This window comes from Neoarius graeffei, chromosome 11 (genome assembly GCF_027579695.1).
Source record: "Neoarius graeffei isolate fNeoGra1 chromosome 11, fNeoGra1.pri, whole genome shotgun sequence".
NCBI lineage: Eukaryota > Metazoa > Chordata > Actinopteri > Siluriformes > Ariidae > Neoarius > Neoarius graeffei.
In genome coordinates this window covers 82,095,113-82,118,589 of record NC_083579.1, presented here as the reverse complement: position 1 = coordinate 82,118,589, position 23,477 = coordinate 82,095,113, and the positions used below count along the sequence as shown (strand labels likewise).

Genomic DNA, 23,477 nt, shown 5'->3' with positions numbered 1-23,477 from the left:
AGCGGAGAGAGTTCGACCAGTTAGCACCTGTGCTGAGGGGTTTGAATACAATGTTTGAATTAACCCAATAAAAGTGCTACCAAAGCCCATCGCCTCCAGAACAGACCACAAATACGACCATTCTAACCGGTCGAAGGCTTTCATGGCATCAAGTGAAAGCACAGACATGGGTGTATTGTTGTCTGTTGCAGCGTCAATGACATGAAGACGTCTAATATTGTCCGCTGCCAGTTGTGCTTTTATAAAGCCTGTCTGGTCGGGATTGACTAATGATGGCATGTAACGTTCAAGGCGGCGAGCGAGAAGTTTTGCAAAAATTTTCAGATCAGAATTAAGGAGGCTAAGGGGGCAGTAGCTAGAGCAGTCAGTTGGGTCCTTATCCCTTTTCAGCAGCAGTGAAATAAGAGCTGTGTTAACATCCCTAGCGAAACTGCCTTTTTCAATCGAAAAGTTAATCATATCCAGAAGAAATGGGCCCAACTGCTCCCAAAAGCAGGTATAAAATTCAGGAGGGATCCCATCAATACCCGGCGATTTGCCTCTCTGCATGATCTGCGCTGCATCTCTCACCTCGTCAAGCGAGATTGGTTTATCTAAATCGGCAGAATCTGTGCTTGAAAGTCGGGGCAATTGTAATTGACTTAAAAATCTGTCACACCGGCTTTTATCTGGGGGTACCTCTGACTTATATATTCATTCATTCATTATCTCTAGCCGCTTTATCCTTATACAGGGTCGCAGGCAAGCTGGAGCCTATCCCAGCTGACTACGGGCGAAAGGCGGGGTTCACCCTGGACAAGTCGCCAGGTCATCACAGGGCTGACACATAGACACAGACAACCATTCACACTCACATTCACACCTACGGTCAATTTAGAGTCACCAGTTAACCTAACCTGCATGTCTTTGGACTGTGGGGGAAACCGGAGCACCCGGAGGAAACCCACGCGGACACGGGGAGAACATGCAAACTCCACACAGAAAAGCCCTCGCCGGCCCCAGGGCTCGAACCCAGGACCTTCTTGCTGTGAGGCGACAGCGCTAACCACTACACCACCGTGCCGCCCCTGACTTATATAAATTACCATAAAATGTTTGGACTATTACATTTATCGGTTTGGGGTCAGTACTGATATTGCCATTTGCAGATTTAATAGCTGGGATGTCTGAAAAATTCTCACTGCTTCTAATCCTCATAGCCAAGAGATGGGTCGGTCTGGCACCGTGAAAATAGTACCGTTGTCGGGTCCTATGAATTTGAAATTCGGACTGCTGCTTCATAATATTGTTGATTTCCTTCTTGACTAGTGTACGCTGTAATGCCACTTGCTCTGTAAAATCATGTTGTAAAATAAAATCCAACCTAGTAAACTCTGCTTCAAGATTTTGCAACTGAAGGGATCTGGTTTTATGTAAATTAGAACTAAACAATATTGTATTGCTCCTAATGAAGCCCTTTATTGCATCCCAAAGGACCCTAGGGTCCTCCACAGAACCAGCATTAAAATTGACAAATTCCTCAAATCCTACAATGAATTGACGAATAAATGCTTCATTTTTTAACAGCGAAGTATTGAAGCGCCACCTGGCCGCACGCTTATGGCCCTTTTCCACTACCCTTTTTCAGCTCACTTCAGCTCGCTTCAGCTCACTTCAGCCCGACACGGCTCGCGTTTCGACTACCAAAAACCAGCACGACTCAGCTCGCTTCAGCCCTGCTTAGCCCCTAAAACTCGCACCGTTTTGGAGTGGGGCTGAAGCGAGCCAAACCGTGCCGAGTGAGGCTAGGGGCGTGAGGAGACACTCCCCTGTGCACTGATTGGTGAGGAGGCGTGTCCTCACATGCCCACACACGCCCCGCGAGCGCGCTGGGATCTGTAAACACCGTAAACCCGGAAGAAGAATAATTATGAATTACGAGAATTTCTGAAGCCTTATGCGCCTCGCCTCATCTATACGCTCTTGCCAGTATCTGTTGGCGTTGTCGGTGACAACAAGCCACAGAACCAAGACCAGCAACACTAACGACTCCATGTCCTCCATGTTTATTGTTTACTATCCGGGTCGTGAGACTACCGCTTAAAAGATCACTGAATCAGTGACATACAGAGCATCGTGGACGAGTTCGCGGAGCGCAAGGTTTGTCGTATGCCCTTCAAATAATGCGCGCAGTAGGCTATTGATGTTTTATTATGAGCCATGTACAGTATGTCGCCGAATGTTTTTTTGTTTGAGTTACATGTTCGTTTGAAGGACTTAATGTACAAAATAACATAGTTGCACCCCGGAGTGTTGAAATTGGTAAACACAGTGCATTCAGTGAGGTTTGCACCGCCCTCCTTTTATTTCTGACTCTTCCTGTCACCGTTGCAACCTCTGAGCGCTCATTCGTATGCCCTTCAAATAATGTGCACAGTGGCTATTGATGTTTTATTATGAGCCATGTACAGTATCCTAATGTTTTTTGTTTCTGAGTTACATGTTCGTTTGAAGGACTTGATGTACTAAATAACATATAGTTGCACCCGGTAGTGTTGAAATTGGTAAACACCGCAGTTGCGGACATTTTGTAACCTAAAATGATGTTATGATAAGCTTTAATAAAGGGCCCGGTCATTTGCCCCGCCCCCGGCCCGGCTCTGACTTGTTCCGCCACTGTCACTGATGTCACTGTTTGCGCTGCTTAACGACATCACGTGACGTCCACCCACTTTCGCTAACTCCACCCAATGTGTCCACCCACTTCCAGCCAGCACGGTTCAGCGCGGTTGTAGTCGAAATGCAACTTCAACAGCCCCGCTCAGCTCGACTCAGCTCGACTCGGCACGGCACGGCTCAGCCGCGTTTGTAGTGGAAAAGCGGCATTAGTTAGTCGGCCCAGAGTTGCAGAGCAAAAAAACCCTTTATGGTCTGATAGAGCTATCGGAAGCAACTCTGCTGTGTTAATAAATTGAAAAAGTTGAGGGGAAGCAAAAAGAAAATCTATTCTAGAGAAAGACTTATGTATATCAGAGAAAAAAGTGAAATCTTTAACAGAAGGGTTGATCAATCGCCATATATCTATAAGTCCCAAATTGTCGGCCCAGGATTTCAGAGCATCCGTGGCCAGACCCTGCTCCCCCGAGGATATTGCATTCGATCTGTCAAAAGCTGGGTCCCACACCGCATTGAAATCAGCACCCACAATAAAGGAATAGTCTGTTAGATCTAACATTTTAGTTGTAAGCAAATTGTAAAAACTGCTGTCAAAAACATTAGGAGCATATGCTGCAATGAGCGCTATTTTCCTGCCATTAAATTCCACATTAGCAATCACAATTCTACCCATGTCATCTGCCCAAGATGTCAGTGCTTTAATTGGTAAACTGCGTCTCACTATAATGGCCACACCTTTAGTTTTTGTATCTGCAGAGGAGAAGGCTACAGTATGGAAAAATTTATTAGCAAGATGTCCAGCGTCTGCTTTTAGCAAATGTGTCTCCTGCAGCAGCGCGATGTCAACATTTTTTCTTTTCAACAAACCTAAAGTACTAGTACGTTTGTGAGGAGCATTCAATCCGCCACAGTTCCAAACTAAAATTTTAAGTTCACCCATAATCTAACAAAATTGTCCCAGGTACAGCTGCATAAAAAATACCACCATAACTCTCTGTCTGGATAAACTCTGGTACAAGTGCATCCCAAGTAAAGTCCCTCATTACACAACACACACAAAACATAGATGCAACATACAAAACAGGTGAAAAAGGAAAAAAATAAATAAATAAACAGATCGTAAATAGTAAATTAGGTCTGTGACCATGATGGATATGGGGCAACCATGGGAAAAGGGCCAGCCCAGCACTGTAACAGTAACAATTTTAGATGGAGTAAATTAGTTCAATATTAACTGGATTAATAACAAACATATGTCCAACTATACAATTTTTTACAACCCAGCGGACGAACACCACAGTGCCCATAAAACATAACTGGTTTAGGGATAGTTATACTTAAAACTTAGTGATAATAATTAACCAAGTATATTTGTCGAGAACAGGCTATTCCACAGCTTACCGACTGAAAAGTCTCAATTTCAAGGTTAGTCCTTCATGTCGAAAAACAGCAAGATAAACAATATGAGTCCTACCAACAGTCTCTCCAGTTCAAAGAACCCGTAACAGAATAAGTGCCATACCAACGCCGACTCCAGCAGCAGCAGCGTCCGAAACGGATTAACAGTCAAGGCGGGGGGGTGTTATCATCACCTCCTGCGCCGGACTCTGGGCCCGGGGTCGGAACAGACCTCAGGAAATCCTCCGCTTCTTTAGGGGAGATGAAGGCTTTGTATTGAGCGCCGTCCTTGATTTTCAAAGTGGCGGGATACAGTAAGAAAAAGTCCAGACCTTTAGCTCAAGCTGAATCCATGACCTGACGAAAGGCTTGGCGGCGTTTGACCGTGAAACCGCTGTAATCCGGGGAAAAACAGATCCTCCGACCCTTAATAGTAAGAGGATCCTTCCTTGCAGCCTGTAAAATGGCCTGGCGGGTCGGGTAACGGAGCACACTGAAGATCAGGGTGCGGCTATCTTCTCGGTTGCGGGCGTTGTCGTTATAGATCCCGTGCGCTCTCATAATCTCAATCTGGAGACCACCAAGAGCAAGGAACCATTTGGGCAGAGAATGCGCAAGAAACTGAGCAGCACTGGAGCCTTCGAGCCCCTCTTCTAGACCAGTGACGCGAACATTGCACCGTCTGCTCCTATCTTCCATGCCGGCTAACTTCCGCTCCATAGCATGTAGCACTTGACCGTGGCTGTACTGGTGTTGCTTCCGACCATGGTTTTCAGTGCATTTACGTCGGATTTGATGGCGCCGAGACCCGCCGTCAGTGTTGCAAGTTCCGCCTGGATAGCACTTAGCTTTTCATCGTTGTCTTTCCCCACCTGTTGAATCTGGGCGAGGCACGGCTCAAAGTAGGCCCGCTGCTTCTCCAGCACGGAGTCAGCAATGGCATCAATATCCTGCCGGTTGCTTTTGGTTTTCGTAGACATCGTTATCCGCTAACTCTAAGCAACCAAAAAAACCGCCAGTGTAAAAACCGGTAACACAAAAAACAACAATTTGGCGAGGCTGGGCCGGGAGCTGAGAGCCTAGGCTGCCATCTTGTCCAGCTGGTCACGTGACTCCCGCCAATCAGTTGTTTTAATTGTCATATTTGAATTCAACACACCAAATTTCATAACAAACAACTGATTTCATCTCTGAAGCAGACAACTTCTGAAAAATTGTTGACCAGTGTAATGAGAGTAATTAGAAGCTAGGAGTTACTAATGAAGGCGGCACGGTGGTGTAGTGGTTAGCACTGTCGCCTCACAGCAAGAAGGTCCGGGTTCGAGCCCCGTGACCGGCGAGGGCCTTTCTGTGTGGAGTTTGCATGTTCTCCCCGTGTCCGCGTGGGTTTCCTCCGGGTGCTCCGGTTTCCCCCAGAGTCCAAAGACATGCAGGTTAGGTTAACTGGTGACTCTAAATTGACCATAGGTGTGAGTGTGAATGGTTGTGTGTCTCTGTGTGTCAGTCCTGTGATGATCTGGCGACTTTTCCAGGGTGAACCCCGCCTCTCACCCATAGTCAGCTGGGATAGGCTCCAGCTCGCCCAAGACCCTGTACAGGATAAGCACTTGTGGATAATGGATGGATGGATGTTACTAATGAAATGCACAAGCTTATTTAATCATCAAGAAGTGTGACTACCTTTAGAAAAGCAGAACTTTTGGTAGTTTGGTGTTCTGGAGAACTTAGGTGTGCCAAGAAGCAAGGACATCAGCCATGAGCTCAGAGAATCTGGGAAGATCCCATCAATCTGGGAAGAGCTTTCATGGAAGTTGACGAGGAAAAAGCTCCTTCTTTCTCAAAAGTATATGGAGCATGACTTAGGTTTGGCCCTGCGATGACCTGGTGACTTGTCCATGGTGTACCCCGCCTCTTGCCCATAGTCAGCTGGGATAGGCTCCAGCTCGCCTGCAACCCTGTACAGGATAAGCGGTTACAAGATATTGGATGGATGGACTTATGTTTGCAAACTTGTATCTGAACAAACCATAAAATTATTATGTAATATCTTTTGGATTGTGTGGCAGTGGGGATGTGATCAAATGTCAGCTGTGGATGGAGAGGAGGCAGGTAGAACCAGCAGGTATCACATGATGAGTTTCACCTGTGTTTGATTACTGGCATTTTATGTGTGTGTGTGTGTGTGTGTGTGTGTGTTTTTGCAGAGAGAGGCCAGTAATGAGAGAGCCAGAGCCGAGTAACCTAGTGCCATGTGTGTGTGTGTCTAAAGTGCAGAAAGCAAAATAAAGTAGCTGAAAAGTGAAGCTAAAACTGAAAATAAAATGCACTTTGAGTTGTCAAGCCTGTCTCCCATTTCCTCATTTCTCAAGAGCCATGAGAGCGCTACAGACTGATGAGACAAAGGTGGAAATCTTTGGTCATCATTTACAGCACCATGTTTGGCAAAAACCAACCACAGTGTATCATCGCAAACATCTCATACCAACTGTGAAGCTTGTTTTACAGCCACAGGGCCTCGGAAGCATGCAGTCATTGAGAAAATAATGAGCTCCGATTTATACCAGCATATATATGAGGCCATCTTTCCAGTAGCTTAAGCTGGGCTGAAATTGGGACATGCAACATGACAATGATCCCAAGCACACCAGCATGTCAACATCTGAATGGCTAAAGGAAAAAAAAATCAAGGTGTTGGAATGGCCAAGTCAAAGTCCAGACCTCAACCCCATTGAGATGCTGTGGCAGGATCATAAGAGAACTGTGCATAAAGAAATGCCCTTCAACATCAATGATCTGAAGTGATTTTGAATAGAAGCGTGGGCCAAAATTTCTCCAAATCACGTGAGAGACTGAGACACTCGTACAGAAAACATTTACTTCAAGTTATTGTTACTGAAGGTGGTTCGACATGTTATTGAATTATAGGGTGTACTTATTTTTTTCCCTGAATGTTGGTTCACGTTTTTGAGAAGAAATGACTACATATTATATGTTGTTGTTGTCTCTTGAGGCTATCTGTTTGTTTATAGAAATTGGTGAGGACCAGACAATTCTTATTTAGACCCTGAAAATAAAAACATAGAACTGTACAAAAGTGTATTTTCTTTTTCCCATGACTGTACTTAATTCTTTTAAAGAAACAATTCTTAGTAATTGTGAGGACACACCCTGCGATGGATTGGCGTTTCATCCAAGGTGTGTTCCCACCTCTCATCTGATGTTCCTGGAATAGGCTTCTGAGCCACTGTGACCCTGACAAGTATTAAGTGCTTACTTAAAATCCATGAATGAATAAAGTGACCAAAACACAACTGAATTACATTATTCAGATTATTATACCCTGCACGAGCACTTCTATGGGAATAAAGTGAGCTGTAAATGTACAGCCAAAACACACTATTTTGCTTATGTGAACTCATGGATGCTGCTGATTGTCTACACTTTTTCTCTTATTGATACAAGTGTAAAGAGTTATTCCATCTCTTCCACCCAAACCCCTGGCCAGGAATCACTGTAGCATCGTCAGAAATTAAAAGCTGATCCCATGCGAGGTTGAACACTTTTCTATGACATTACTCAGGCAACCTTTGAAGCAATTTCCTGTTTCATTTTAAATAATTTTATGACTATGGCTGATTTAACTGTTACCGTCTGGAAGACGATACAGAAACATGGCTGCACGGGCTACCAGACGCAAGAACAGTTTTTATTATCAGGCCATCGACGTTCTTAACCCGAACACCTAATCATTCCACACGGCACTGGATCACCTGCACTTTTTCACTTTTACTGTTTACCACATCACATCACATAATTACTAACATCTCACGAGACTCTGTTTACATATCACCTACATAGTTACTGTTTACCAGAAGGGAACCGTCAGGGCCTTCTAGTCCTTCAGAGAAGCCCAAACATGTCAGCATTTCAAATGTTGTATTTAATTTCTTTCATTCTTTAATAATTTCATTATAATTATTCTCTTCTGCTTCTAATTTGGCCTCATTTTCTATCAAATGTGCTTCAGAAACAAAAGGGTTACTGTCCTGAAAACATTAAAATCGAGTTCTCCAATGAGACTGTTTTGTTTGTTGTCTCTAGGCTGAGAAGAGTTTCGAGCTGCTCACTCATTGGTTAGGACTTCATTGCCGGGACAGACGTCCATGGCACTGTATGTTTATGTAGGAAGTGACAGATAAATTAACCAATCAGATTTTGATTTATAGTGGGAGGGACCAAAAATGAATTGCCCTTGGCCTACTTGAAGGCCAACGTGAGTTTAACTGCGAGTCAGCGCCGTTAGCGGAGCAGTGAAGTCACCTTCCAGCTGGTGTAGCGTTCATCAATAGTGTTAGCGAATGCTAATAAAGTGGTTGAGCCAGTGCTATCGAGAGCAAGTAGCACAGGCTAACGACCAAGAAACTAAGATTTCTGTCTCCAGACTCTTCTTCCACACTGCACGCTCGCCACAGTATTTTTCACTCAGACTTAAGGATTCATTTCCCTGTGTCATTTACTGAGTTCCTTTTAAAATCAACATTGACAGCCACACACAACGGCGCGACCTGGCAGCCTGACGCTAATCCCTTACAAAATCCTTTACCCTGTTGCTTTCTTGATGTCTGGCTAAGTTTTGGCTGAGCTCAAGTCCCAGCTCTAATAGTAACACTGGTGCTGTTTACATATCTCATCTCATCTCATCTCATCTCATTATCTGTAGCCGCTTTATCCTTCTACAGGGTCGCAGGCAAGCTGGATCCTATCCCAGCTGACTACGGGTGAAAGACGGGGTTCACCCTGGACAAGTCGCCAGGTCATCACAGGGCTGACACATAGACACAGACAACCATTCACACTCACATTCACACCTACGCTCAATTTAGAGTCACCAGTTAACCTAACCTGCATGTCTTTGGACTGTGGGGGAAACCGGAGCACCCGGAGGAAACCCATGTGGACACGGGGAGAACATGCAAACTCCACACAGAAAGGCCCTTGCCGGCCACGGGGCTCGAACCCAGGACCTTCTTGCTGTGAGGCGACAGCGCTAACCACTACACCACCGTGCCACCCCTGTTTACATATTTACCAACATATTCCAAAACTATGTTTACTCAGTCAGCACTTAATTTGTCTTCAACAATGTGCAATTATTGGTACTTGCACATGTCACTTTCTCCTATGGTGCAATACTGGTGCTTGCACTACACCCCCCTCCCCACACTAACCTCTGAGACAATACATGCACATCTCTTAATTATTTCTATTTTTACTTTAATTTTACTTCTATTTTTATATTTAGTCAAGTTAATTTTTATAGCGCTTTTAACAATAGACATTGTCGCAAAGCAGCTTTATGGAATTTTAATGACTTTAAGCATGAGCTAATTTTATCCCTAATGTATATTTACAGTAGGACTTTGAATCTTTTTTATTGCTATACTGTTAAACTCCTGTAGGGCTCCAGGGCTGAGAGACTTGTTTCTGGTTCTTATCTCATCCAACACATTTCACTGTTGTCAGGGTGCAGGCACTTATGGATGCAAACGCAGGGGAGAGCAGGTGCGTTGCAAACTGTAAACAAAACCAAATCAGGAAACTGGAGACCTAGTCCGGGACGGGCAAAGGTCAGTCGATCAGCGAACAGAATATCACAGATCAGGCGAGAGAATGAAGTCAGAAATGAGCATAAACAGAGTTCAGTAATGGGAAGTCAGGCAGATAGTCAACCGGCTCGGTAAAGTCAGACACGGGGACACAGAACAATACTTTGCAAAGTCAGAGTGTGAGAGCTGAGCTTATACAGGGAAGGTGATTGGCAATAAATTAGAGACAAGTGTTGAGGTTAGAATTCTGGTGACGAGGGTCACTGTGGCACTTGAAGTGTAGTCCAGAGTGGCCATGTTTGGAGGCTGCTCCGAACTCAGGTTTTCAGCGCTGTTACTGACAACTGTTAATTGACCCTGTGGATAGATATAACAAATAAAATTGAACTGATTCACTTCAAGGTTTCATTTTTTTTTTCTTTTTTATGTTTTTCCCACAACAAGTGATGCTTCCTCAAAGCAACTGTTATGAATGGGACTACATTCGAGTCAGTTTAGTACTACTGTACTTAGTCACTAACCTCTTTAACTCAAAAAGGAGCCTCTCCTTTGTTTATGTTCATCTGGAAATATTAATGTACTGTCTTTCTGCTGTTCTCATGTGGTTGGCCTGGTTACAGTAAGTAACCCTGCTCAGGCTCTGTGTGCTCATGATAGACAATTAAAACCAAAGTACACAGTATGTTGTGCAAATAAATCTCACCATTAGAGACAGAGAGAGAATGTAATGTAAAACTCAGAGCTGATATTCTCTGATCATATGTTCTGACTATACAGAGCTAAAATTTCCCCTGTTGGATCTCATGTGTTTTGTGTAATCTCCTAAACGCATCACTTTTCTCCAAATGATGCATCATTGCGTTTTAGTCAGAACTGTGTAGCATTCGTCCCACAGTGAAACCTAATAACTGTCCAATTACAAAACCCTTGATCAGATTTGAGCCATGGATGAGAATCTAATCAGAGATAATCGCTCAAGCTTCATTCAATCAACCACAAGTTTTCTGGACGAACACAAAATAAAGATTGAATAAACACTCGGCTTTCTTTAGAAGTTGGAGATGATTCTGTTGTTGCCTCCATGAGGGACATTTGATTTGACCGCAAGGGAATTAGACGCCTTGTGCAACAAACCGCTACCATATATCATGACAATCTTTCCTGGAGACACATTTTTCTTTCAATTTTGCAAAAAAACAGTTCTTTTCAAGATGGACAAACTTGAGTGGGACTTCATGCTCGGAATCAGGGTGCTATAATATTAGTAACACCACTACATGCAATTGTACACTTAATGGATTTTTTACATTGGAATACAAATGCAGCACTGCCGTGGATCTTACACACAAAACACTCTTTTTCTTCTCATTTTTCTTTCTTTTTTTAAATAAAATATAACTCTTAAAAGATAAGCTTTGTTAAGGATGATTGATCACTCCTTTTGTGGTGGATATTTTTATTTGCTCTTGGAAATGTTATGACAGTTATAATACAACAACAACAATCATTTAGTTTTCAGAGGTCATTTTTCCTGATTAGAGTTGACCTCTCTCATGGTATCTCTCATTCCTTGTCTCCACTTTTCTCTGTCATTGATATCATCACTATCCATTTTCCACTCTTTTAGACCTTTCTGAATGACATGGTTCCATGACATTCGGGGGCCTCCCTTTGGGCCTACTGCACTCAACTTCCATCTTCCTGATCTTTTTAATCCATATTTGAGCTTCACTTCTTTCAACATGACCAAGCCATCTCAGTCTATTCTTCCTCATAACAGCAGATATATCTTCTACACCCAGCACTTTCCCAGCCTCACATCAATAATCTCTCCAGTCACCCACCTCATCTTTCTTTCAGCTTAAATAGAAAGATGTCGAGGTGTTAAAGTTAAATAGTACAATAATACATTAATTGACATAAGAATGGCTTAATACAACAACACAAATTTGAAAGCCATGCGTTATCTGCATAGATCCCGAAGATCTCAGAATTCACAAATAAAACGAGACAGAGAGAAGTCGAGTGTTGCCTCACCCACAGTGGTGAAGACGGTGCCGCAGAAGAAGAGCGAGCCATAAAAGGTCCAGTTTGTATGGCTCTGAGACCACACGGCTTGGTAGCCTGTTCTGATCTTCTGTTGTATATGATTCACGAGAGCTTCTTCAGAATCTGTACAGCCAAAATAAAGCTCAGTGTCATAAAAAAACCCAGGCTTTTAACATTTCCAATTAAAAAAAAATAATTTCAATTTGATAATTTGGTAAAGCTTGGTACACAGTGAAGCATTTCAAATTAAACAAGAAGAATTAAACTTTAGCATGAGAAGTGATCACAGTAATGCACTGTCATAAACAGCAACATGATCAAGTTTCATATCTTGAAGCTGCTGGATAGATAAATGCTCCTCTAATTTGCTCTTTAGAAATTACATTCAGTGAAGTTGAAGTTTGGAGAATATTATGAGGTTTTATCAGGAGGAAAAATAAATGCCATAGATAGATAGATAGATAGATAGATAGATAGATAGATAGATAGATAGATAGATAGATAGATAGATAGATAGATAGATAGATAGATAGATAGATAGATAGATAGATAGATAGATAGATAGATAGATAGATAGATAGATAGATAGATAGATAGATAGATAGATAGATAGATAGATAGATTCTTCTTCTTCGCAGGTTCGATATGAAAGTCCATTCCCAAGTCTCCTCTGGAGTTCAAGAGTAGAAGGACTTAAGTTCTGAAGTTATTTTGTGAAAAGTATCACAATGGTATGGTGAGGATTTTCCTGAGTATATAAGCGCTGCCAATCAGTGTGATCTTCCGGATTATCTAGATGATGTTGTTTCCAGGGATTTTCTTAATGTTCTTTTCCAAACCTTCCCTGATCATCCCAAGTTCCCCAACAATACCTGGGACAGTTAATGTCCTAAGATTCCACATGCATCCTTGCAATTTCTACTTCAAGCTTTTTATACTTTCCAACTTTTCATATTCTTTAACAGAAATATTTACATCAGTCAGTACAGCTACATCGATAATAAGGCATGTTCTAGCATTATGGTCTTTAATTACAATATCTGGCCTGTTTGCAGTGATATTTCTATCGGATATCGTTGTGGACATCCCAGAGTTGTTGTTATTATTATTATTATTATTATTTCTACATTGCACAGTACATACTTTTTTGGATTAGTCAGTTTGTACTGGTATTTTCTGCCATCTGTCAAGTCACAACAAGGACCTCAAACAAACAGACAGACAGACAGACAGACAGACAGACAGACAGACAGACAGACAGCACTTTCCACAATGTGTGTGCTGTTCCAAGTAGTGCTGACTTTTGCAAGGTTTTAATATCATAATAACATCAAACATGTCAAGAAAGGTCTTCAATTTCTTTGGGACTGATCCCAAAGCCCCAGTGATTACAAGGATGACCTTAACCTTCGACTCTGGTAATCCCCAATGCCATGAGATCTCCACCTTAAGTTCTGCATACTTCGTTATTTTCTCAATCTCCTTGGGCTGTGATATTATAATCACTCGGGATAGCTACATCTAGCAAATAAGTGTCTGCGTGTGTTGAGAGCAAGGAAGGATGCAATCAAAATGGGATTGACCTGCTGTTCAACAGTTTGGTACTCTCTACTATATCTTATAGTCTTCCAGTTTATGGGAATCAGAACTCAGCATTGTTCACAATTTTTTGGGCAGATGCTACAAGTGAAAGTACAACAGTGAGAGAACAGATATACACCATGTGCTGTTAGAAAAACAAGACAGGAACATCTTCAATAAACTGAAAATGATGAACAGTCACCCACTGTACCCTCTGCGTCCACGAATTAAGAAGACGACATACAGTCTCAGAAAGAACCATCCACAGTGCCCGAAAGTTAATACAGATAGATTTAACAACTCATTCTTTGATCGAATTATATTTAAATATAAATTAACTGTTTAATTACCTGTGTATAGAATTTGATCAGTGTTTCTTTGATTCTTGATGTCTATGAATTTTTTAGGGTTTATATATATATATATATATATATATATATATATATATATATATATATATATATATATATATATATATATTGTCTTCTGCTTTGCCATATAAAATAAGATATGTATATTTATCTGATTTAATTAAAGACCATTGATTGATTGATTGATTGATTGATCTATAATCAGACATTCTTGCTGCTTGTTCTTGTAAAGCACCAAGTCAGGACTACAGTGTTCAGCTACTCGGTCTGTCTGAAAACTGAAATCCCACAGAATCTTCACTTTATTATTATTATTATTATTATTATTATTATTATTATTATTATTATTATTATTAATGCATTATTTAAGCACACAACACAGAACATATTTTTTCCTCAATTAACTGACAAAAGAAATAGCAGCAGTTATTAATAACTGCAATAAATAAGGAGCACGCGCTCCTGTTCCAGGCGCACACTGTACCGTTATGATTGCGCACGTCGGCGATGAGCTCGCGCACGAACTGTCGGTACGGGCCTGTGTCGTTCTTCGGGCTTCCCTCGATCTTCTGGAAGAGCAGAGCACCGAGCACGGCGTAGCCCATGAGTGAGAGGATGAGCACGACGTGAGGAAAAAGTCTCCACATGAACCTCACCACTGTCCATCCTGCCGCCTCGCGCGCGCGCCCCTCTTCCACAGCCACGGACATGTCCTCGCGCTCTGCGTCTCCGTCCTCTACATGTCCTGTCGGTGTTCCGACCACTGACCCACTGACTTGTGGAGGGTTGCCAGATTGCTCGACTAGGTTTAAGACCCACCTGAGGGCGCAAAATACTACCAAAGTCTCATTTTGCTGTCAGACAAAATGTGGTGCAAGTGGGAGTCACACATGTGCCCCTCCTCTCGAAGCAGTTATTCTTCTGAATTAATCATCAGGCATTGAGAAGAGTTATTCAATTCTTACATAATGTACATTATGCTTGATATGTAAGGACTGTTCCACAATCATGGTTGTCTTTATGAAACCCGATATTTCATTGAAAGACAACACATCAAATGTTGAAACTGAGAAATTTTATTGTATTTATTTATTTTTTTAATATTTGCTCGTTTTGAATTTGATGTCACCAACAAGTTTCAGAAAAGTTGGGACAGTGACGTGCTTACCACTGTGTTGCATCACCTCTACTTTTAACAACACTCTGTAAACATTTGGGAACTGAGGAGACCAACTGCTGTAGTTTTGAAAAAGAAAAGCTGTCCCATTCTTTCCTGATACACAATTTCATTTGCTCAACAGTTCGGGGTCTCCTATGTCGTATTTTGCACTTCATAATGCACCAAATGCTTTAAATGGGAGACAGGTCTGGACTGAAGAAGGCCAGTTTAGCACCCAGACTCTTTTACTACAGAGCCGTGCAGAAAGCGGTTTGGCGTTGTCTTGCTGAAAGAAGGAAGGCCTTCCCTGAAAAAGATTTTGTCTGGATGGCAGCATATTGCTCTGAAACATGTGTATATCATTCAGCATTAATGATGCCTTCCCAGATGTACAAGCTACCCATGTCATGTGCCCTAATGCCCCCTTATACCATCACAGATGCTGCTTTTGAGCTGTGCACTGATAACAAGCCGGATGGTCCCTCTCCTCTTTAGCCTGGAGGATGTGGGGTCCATGATTTCTAAAAAGAATTTCTACTTTTGATTCGTCAGACCTCGGGACGGTTTTCCACTTCGCCTCAGTCCATCGTAAAAGAGCTCAGGCCCAGAGAAGGGGGCGGGGTTTCTGGATATTGTTTATATCTGGTTTTAACTTGCATTTGTGGATGCAGTAATGAAGTGTTTTCACAGACGAGGGTTTTCTGAAGTGTTCCTGAGCCCATACATACCCCTTTTCCACCAAATCAGTTCCAGGGCTGGTTCGGGGCCAGTGCTGGTGCTGGTTCACAACTCATTCAACTTGCGAGCCAGCTGAGAACCAGTTTGCTTTTCCATAGCTCGCGGTGCTAAGGGAAGCCACGTCATTACGTCGCTGTATACGTCAGTTACGTCGTTGTATATGTCAGTTATGTCGTTACGTTTGCATAAACCTTGGAGCGAATATCGAAGCAAAAACAACACGGAAGAAGCAGCAGCAACAACTACAGCAATAATAATAATAATGGATGACTTCGCATTTGTACAGCTGCTGCTTCTCGTCGCTTAAAAATGGCGATCTTTCGCGGTCTTGTTATTGTTGTTGGTCTTAACAACTCCGCCCCCTCCGCTGACGTAAGCAGTTCTTTCCTCTGGCCCAGCAGAAAGTTGGTGCTAGCCTGGAACCGGTTTTTCTGGCCCCAGAGCCAGTTCTTTGTCAGTGGAAACAGAAAACCCGGTTCCAAACTAAGGACTGGCCCCGAACCAGCCCTGGAACTGCTTTGGTGGAAAAGGGGCAACAGTGATTTCCACTACAGACACGTGCCTGCTTTTAATGCAGTGTCTCCTGAGGGGCTGAAGATCACAGGCATCCAATGTCAATTTTCAGCCTTGTCTCTCGTGTACAGAGATTTCTCCCCATGTCTGTGTGGGTTTCCTCTGGGTGCTCCGGTTTCCCCCACAGTCCAAAGACATGCAGTTAGGTTAACTGGCTACTCGAAATTGCCCATAGCTGTGAATGTGTGTGAATGGTTCAGAGAAGAAAACCGCTTAAATAATCCAGTAGAAGGTAACAGGAAATCACTACTGTAACTTCCCTAGAAACTCTGATTGCTGAAAGAGGCCATCAGAGCAGTTATGTCACTGTAGTTATATATATATATATATATATATATATATATATATATATATATATATATATATATATAATTTTTTTTTTGAGAGAGAGAGAGAGAGAGTCCACTCTTAGAACAACAATGACATCCATCGGAGTGGCATCTTTGTGCTGGTACGAGACACAGCACAGCAGGTTTCCTGTGGGTTTCCAGGCCTTGTTAAGCAGCTTTGTTAGAATGACACTGAGGTTATTAAACCACCAGTTGTTAAATGTGTAGCACCACAGTACTCACTACCTTGTCAGTGTCTTTGCTTTGCCGGGAAAGATCTACTACCCAAATAATATCTTGGCAGTGGTGGTTTTACTGAGGTCCCTTTCCATTTATGGATGTAGTAGCTGGAGCTTGCATACTGTGCAGAAAAACATGTAGTTTCCAGGCTAGACAGCCACTTTACCACCTCAAACTATAACTCTGCCAAATTATATGTGTCAACTCAAGGTATTCAATTATTTTACTCAAGTAAAAGTACTGTTACTATTTGTGAAAATTAGTGAAATTGTACTCAAGTAAAAGTAAAATTACTTGTGGAAAAATCTACTCAAAAGTAAAATGTAACTTATTTAAAATGTAATTTTTTAAATTTATAAAAATGTAAATAAGTTAAACAAGTAAAAGTTACTTAATTACTTTATTTAACTGTTTGATTGGCGAGGTGCAGATAGAGTGACCTCTAGGACCTTTTTAAATTGTAGTGAAGTGAAATACCTGAAAATAAACATGCTTAAGTAGAAGTAAAATTACAGTTTAAAAAAAATACTCAAAAAAGTATAAGTACACAATAAATCAGCTTCATTATACAGTAATGAGAATAATTGTAATTAATTCCTTCCATCCCTGCAGTCGGCTCAAGGTCATCACTTGAGTGATTTTAAAAGCACTAAAAGCACCAATCTGGCCATACAAATAGGTGTGAAGTTCTTCCTGGACCATCCGTATGGCCCCAAACAGAAACTAAAAAAATTAATGAGTTTTACTTTCCACATTTGCTTCCTTCGTACACTATGAAGAGAGACACCCAATGTCCTTCACTGGAAATTATGATCCGTTGTTAATCTGTCAGTGCTATAACTGTGTGAAAGTGTTTTATGGTTCAAAGTCTGAACAGGACGTGCTGTTATCAAACGGAGAGTCCATTCTAAACCTCAGCTAATGCAAAGCAACACAGGTTATTAACCACACCCACTGCCCTTTCCGGCTATTACATATTTATGCAGATAGCCATCAGTGATTGGCTTTATGGTTGTTGAAAAAGTACACAGGAATTCTAGCAGTGCATATCCAGTGCTCGAACCATTCTAGATCTGCTTTTAGTGAATGTGCTCTTCCACATAAGACAGACAGCAAGCATCTTTAGTTAGCAGTTTTAAAAACACCTCTCACACAGTCCAACCAAAAAGAAGCCCAACTTGGTGTGATACTGCATGATCTGGCAACATTGGTAGGCTCCTGCCTGATTCATTAGACACCACCTTTTCCCATCATCAGAAGATATGCAAGCCACAGAGTCATATACATGTGGGACCTGTTTGAGTTTTAGTGAAGTGATGGTGCCTCAGGAGAATACTGAGCTGATGGGCCATTAGTTTAGCTATAAACATGAACCAGCTTTGGCTGCAAACTGTATTTCTATAGACTATGTAGTGTGATATTGGCATTAATGTTGTATGCACAGACTGTATATTCTTTCTAATTAGTCACTCAGATGTACAGTACTCAGATGTGTGTATGGATAAACTGTGGTAATCATGCAATCCAACAAACCAACAATCATTTTGGTCAAAATCAAATAGCTATCAGTTCCAAGAGATCCACTGTTGGACAAGTGAAGACCCTTAACCCTCAATACTCAACTGTTTCCATTGTGTTCTGTCTCACTTTTGGTAGAAACACACTCAAAAGTTCAGTCCAGACATCTTTATCCCTGGCCACAGATTCCAGCGAGCTGGCCTAGTGGTTAGTGTGTCTGCCTCTTGATCGGGAGATCGCGAGTTCTACTTGTGGTTGGGTCATACCAAAGACCATCATAAAAATGGTACCTACTGCCATCTGGCGAGGCATGCTGCAATACAGATGTGAGTAGGGAGTCAAACTCTTGTGGTTACCAGAGGACTGGCTCCCCACTGTAACCCAACTACGTAATAGGTAAGAAGCTGAGGGCTACTGAAATGGAGATCGGCACCACCCAATGCATCTTAAGGGCCTGGTTAGTACTGGGACAGGAGACTGCCTGGGAAGATCAAGTCCTGTCATGGGAGGGACTTTGACTTTTGACAGATTCCAGCTCCTTCTGAGGAATCCCCAGATATTCCTAAGCCAACTATGAAGTTTAGTCCCTCTAGCAGGTCCTAGGTCTGTCCCAGGGACACCCTTTAAAGAAAACTGAACCACTTCAACTGCCTTGTCTCAATGTGGAGGTGCAGCAGCTTCACATTTGAGGTCCTCAATTTAACACAGAGAACAAGCTCTTTTACCCAGTGGAGGAACCTCATTTCTGCTGCTTGTTCCCATTTATGCTCTGCTTCTTCTTCCTCTTTTTTTTTAATTATATATAACTTATCATCATAGGTGAAGATAGTGATGGAGACTGCCCAAAACATGCTCTTGCTTCACCAGTATTTGTCACACTTTTCAATCCCACACTTCTTTGTTATTTAATATAATTCCTTATTCCACTTCACATTTATACACACATCTTTAGTCTTTGTACTTGTAAATATGAACAAAAAAGTATGTATTCATGCACAAAAAGAAAGACAAGCTTAATTAAAAACAAAACTAATATGGGAAAAAAGTATTCAGACACCACAAATTACCAGCATTGGTACTGTACTGCAGTGCCATTGTTGGGAATTGGAGCTTTGCAACATGTATCTAAGCATTGTGGTCCAATTTTGGCCCATTCCTCTTGGCAAATTGTCTTCAGTTTACCTCAAGGTTGGCAGATGAGATTAAATTCTACTTTACTATGTCCTGGTACACCACTCCATTCATGTTTCCATAGATGACGTGTAGCTCCATACCATGGTGCTCCCACCTCCAGGTTTCACTGTGTGTATGATGTACTTGGGATCATACGCACAACCAGGCCTGGAATTTCGTCATTTTAGGGGCGAGGCCACTTGGCCTTTTGTGCTGTCAATTTTTTGAGGGCACAAAGGCCAAAAGCCAGGGCACCGAAGCCATAAAATAAAACAATGATTTTAAGTTCACGTCTATAATGAATTTAATTTAAGGACTAATGACTCTTCTGAGGAAGATTGGAGTCTCAGTCGAAACTATCAAGCACAGGTAAAGAAACATCTCCTACACTATTATGTCTGAAGATAAGAAAATATTGAACACATCTAAACTTATCAATCCATCACTCACTTCAAAAATTTTAAAACTTATTAAACCTATATCCTCCCATAATTTTTGTTCAATTGACACCGAATGTGCGAGAGCATCTTCAGACTGTACTACTACGCAGATTTTTGATTCATCAAAATTGAGCCTGGAGTTCATCAAAATGTTTGACTGTAAATGGAACATATACTAGCATGCAGGCTACTGATTAACCCATAAGAGCCCAGACCGATTTCTCAATCAAGGAAAATTATTGAGGAAATAAAATGAACTAAATAGACGACAAAGAAAACATTTCTGACCTTTTATTTTTTAAAATAGCACTTTCATGTCTCAAGATCTGAAATATTAAATTGCAAATTTGCAGAACACTGCAACGCTATTACACTGTTAACCCCAAAGTTCATTCTATGCAAACAGTTTGAGTAAATTCCACTTTTAAAGATGAGTTTTATTGCATTACTTAAACAGTGTGAGTATATGAAGAGTAGTCATTGGGTTACTCATTTCTGTAATTTAAACAAACTTAAACTATCATGCTTTCCCTCAGGCCACAGTGCTGCCCTGTTCTGATTGGCTCAAAACTCAAGACAAGTCTGTGCTTGTCCGTTGACGGCTACAGAGGAAGTTGCACCATTTTCTAATTTACACAGAGCAATTTAAAGTCTTTGCACTTTGCATGCTCCTTGGACAATATGCCTGCATTTTTCTGTTTTTAACAATGAGATAAAATCTCTTGTGATGGTGATCTCATCAAGATGGCAGCAGATACACTTCGGTTAAACAGCAAAAAGAAACATACAATACTAGTAGAAAAACAATGCTAACTGCATAGATTAAAAAAGTGGCTATGAACAGACAACAGCGCACATCACACATCATATTACGGCAGGAACAAGCAGTAGGAGCATCCATGACCTCACGCTTAAAGCTCGACCAACAACAACAACAACAACAGCAATAAAGCAACACCCACAGAGCATGGTCTGTCCATTACATTCAAGAAGCCTTTCCTGTCTAACTGAATCAGGCAAAACGGCAGTGTCATTAAAAAAAAAATTGTTATTATACTTTTATAATGTTGAATGCTTTACTGCATTGAAAATGGAAACCCAAGGCACATACTGTGCTTATTTTTGCTCTCTGTGTGTGTGTGTGTATATATATATATATATATATATATATATATATATATATATATATATATAAACTCGTATTTTGAATTTTGTGCAACATCCAAAGTTACTGTTACCACTGTAAAGTTGATTATTAGCTCATCTGGCTGACAGGTGATGAGTTTATGCCATCATGTGTCGTCCATCATCCATCCGTCATCTGTCATCTGGCGTCCATCGTTCGTTGTCCATATTTCACAAAGATCACTTCTCTCTCAATTCTTTACCAATTTTGATTGTTTTTGGCAGGAAGGTAGGTCTGCCTGGGGTGCATATGACTTCTGCCCAAATTTGCATAATTGCAATTAATATGAAGATATGGAGTAATTAAGCCCTAACGGGCAGTTTCCACACAAATCGCTTCTTCTCTCTCAATTCTTCACCAATTTTGATTCTTTCTGGTATGAACGTAGAGGTACCTAGGGTGCATATAACTTCTAACCAGATTTGCTTCATTACAATTATTAATGAAGTTATGGACTAATTAAGCGTTAATGGGCAATTCAACAAAAATCACTTCTTCTCAGTCAATTCCTCGTCATTTTGGATTCTTTCTGGCAGATATTTGAGCTGGACTGGTTGAGAGTAGAACTGTCCAAGGTGGCCCACTTTAGATCATTCCTTCTGGACTAGACAGGGCCAGAGTGAGCTACGCTGTCACTGACGGTCTCCTTTTCCTATAACAGCATGTTCCAAAGGGTTTTTCCTTCTTATACCACATCAATTTACCAATGATTACAATTTTTCATTCATTAATTAATATCACCTTGTCCACTTTAACTGCTTATATGCTGTAAAACTGCTTGTCAAGTTCACATACTGTCACAGTCCGGTCCAGTCCATTCATGCCTTAGATTTTGGGACTTCCATGCTAGCTCCAAGCGGGATCCAGGACAGGAATTCAGTCCTGCCTTGCTGAAGGCCATTTCCTGAAGCGGCACTCCCACACCTACTACCACTCCTCTCCGATCAGCCAGGGCTTTTTAAGAACTGTTTGGAGGTACTCCATTTGTCAGACTGTCTCTTGTAGACTTTCCTTGCCTTGCTACAGCTCATTGGTGTTGTGTCTTCTTGATTCCCCCACCTGAATTTTTCCTTGGTTTTTGTCAAGTTTTTCTGTCCAGTTTTTTGTCCCTGTTTTTGTCTGCCTGTTCTTTTGAATTGTCTTTTGCTACCTCTGCCTGGATTTCCCTTGTCCCTGTGTTCATCAGTTTTTGTAAAGATTTTTCTGTCCTGTTTTTTTTTTGTCCCTGATCATGTCTACCTGCTCCTGTTTTTTGACTACCGATTTTTGCCTGAGCCCTACTGTACCTTTTGCCTTTCTGCCATCTACTTCATTAGATAAGTTTTCTCTTTACACTGCCTGTTTTGAGTCTGCTCTTGGCTCCTCACTTCAACTCAGCTCGCCACTCCTGACACACACTCCATATATCAAGCTCACTTTCTCTTTCATGTTGCTCCTGTTTTTATGGACAGGATATCAAAGAAGCCCTGAGGTAATGTCTCTGTGGTTTGACAGTGCCATCTATGTGGCATCATCCAACATCGACCTCTGACTCGTACTTGAACTTTTCCCTGTAGTGTATACAGTGGTGCTTGAAAGTTTGTGAACCCTTTAGAATTTTCTGTATTTCTGCATAAATATGACCTAAAACATCATCAGATTTTCACACAAGTCCTAAAAGTAGATAAAGAGAACCCAGTTAAACAAATGAGACAAAAATATTATACTTGGTCATTTATTTATTGAGGAAAATGATCCAATATTACATATCTGTAAGTGGCAAAAGTATGTGAACCTCTAGGTTTAGCAGTTAATTTGAAGGTGAAATTAGAGTCAGGTGTTTTCAATCAATGGGATGACAATCAGGTGTGAATGGGCACCCTGTTTTATTTAAAGAACAGGGATCTATCAAAGTCTGATCTTCACAACACATGTTTGTGGAAGTGTATCATGGCATGAACAAAGGAGAACCTCAGAAAAAGCGTTGTTGATGCTCATCAGGCTGGAAAAGGTTACAAAACCATCTCTAAAGAGTTTGGACTCCACCAATCCACAGTCAGACAGATTGTGTACAAATGGAGGAAATTCAAGACCATTATTACCCTCCCCAGGAGTGGTCGACCAACAAAGATCACTCCAAGAACAAGCGTGTAATAGTCGGCGAAGTCACAAAGGACCCCAGGGTAACTTCTAAGCAACTGAAGGCCTCTCTCACATTGGCTAATGTTAATGTTTATGGGTCCACCATCAGGAGAACACTGAACAACAATGGTGTGCATGGCAGGGTTGCAAGGAGAAAGCCACTGCTCTCCAAAAAGAACATTGCTGCTTGTCTGCAGTTTGCTAAAGATCATGTGGACAAGCCAGAAGACTATTGAAAAAATATTTTGTGGATGAATGAGACTAAAATAGAACTTTTTGGTTTAAATGAGAAGCATTATGTTTGGAGAAAGGAAAAACACTGCATTCCAGCATAAGAACC

At 41.5% G+C, this 23,477-nt stretch overlaps 1 protein-coding gene across 1 annotated transcript in view; it reads right to left on the bottom strand.

Moving 5' to 3' along the window:
* Positions 1 to 14,307, bottom strand: part of kcnk18 (potassium channel, subfamily K, member 18) — a 51,463-nt gene extending 37,156 nt beyond the window's left edge. Inside the window, exons 1-3 of the mRNA XM_060932839.1 lie at positions 14,145 to 14,307; positions 13,292 to 13,294; positions 11,697 to 11,831 (exon numbers count right to left, since the gene is read on the bottom strand). Of these exons, the coding sequence (XP_060788822.1) occupies positions 11,697 to 11,831; positions 13,292 to 13,294; positions 14,145 to 14,307 (301 nt within the window). The remainder of the gene's footprint in view (positions 1 to 11,696; positions 11,832 to 13,291; positions 13,295 to 14,144) is intronic.
* Between the last annotated feature and the right edge of the window lie 9,170 nt (positions 14,308 to 23,477).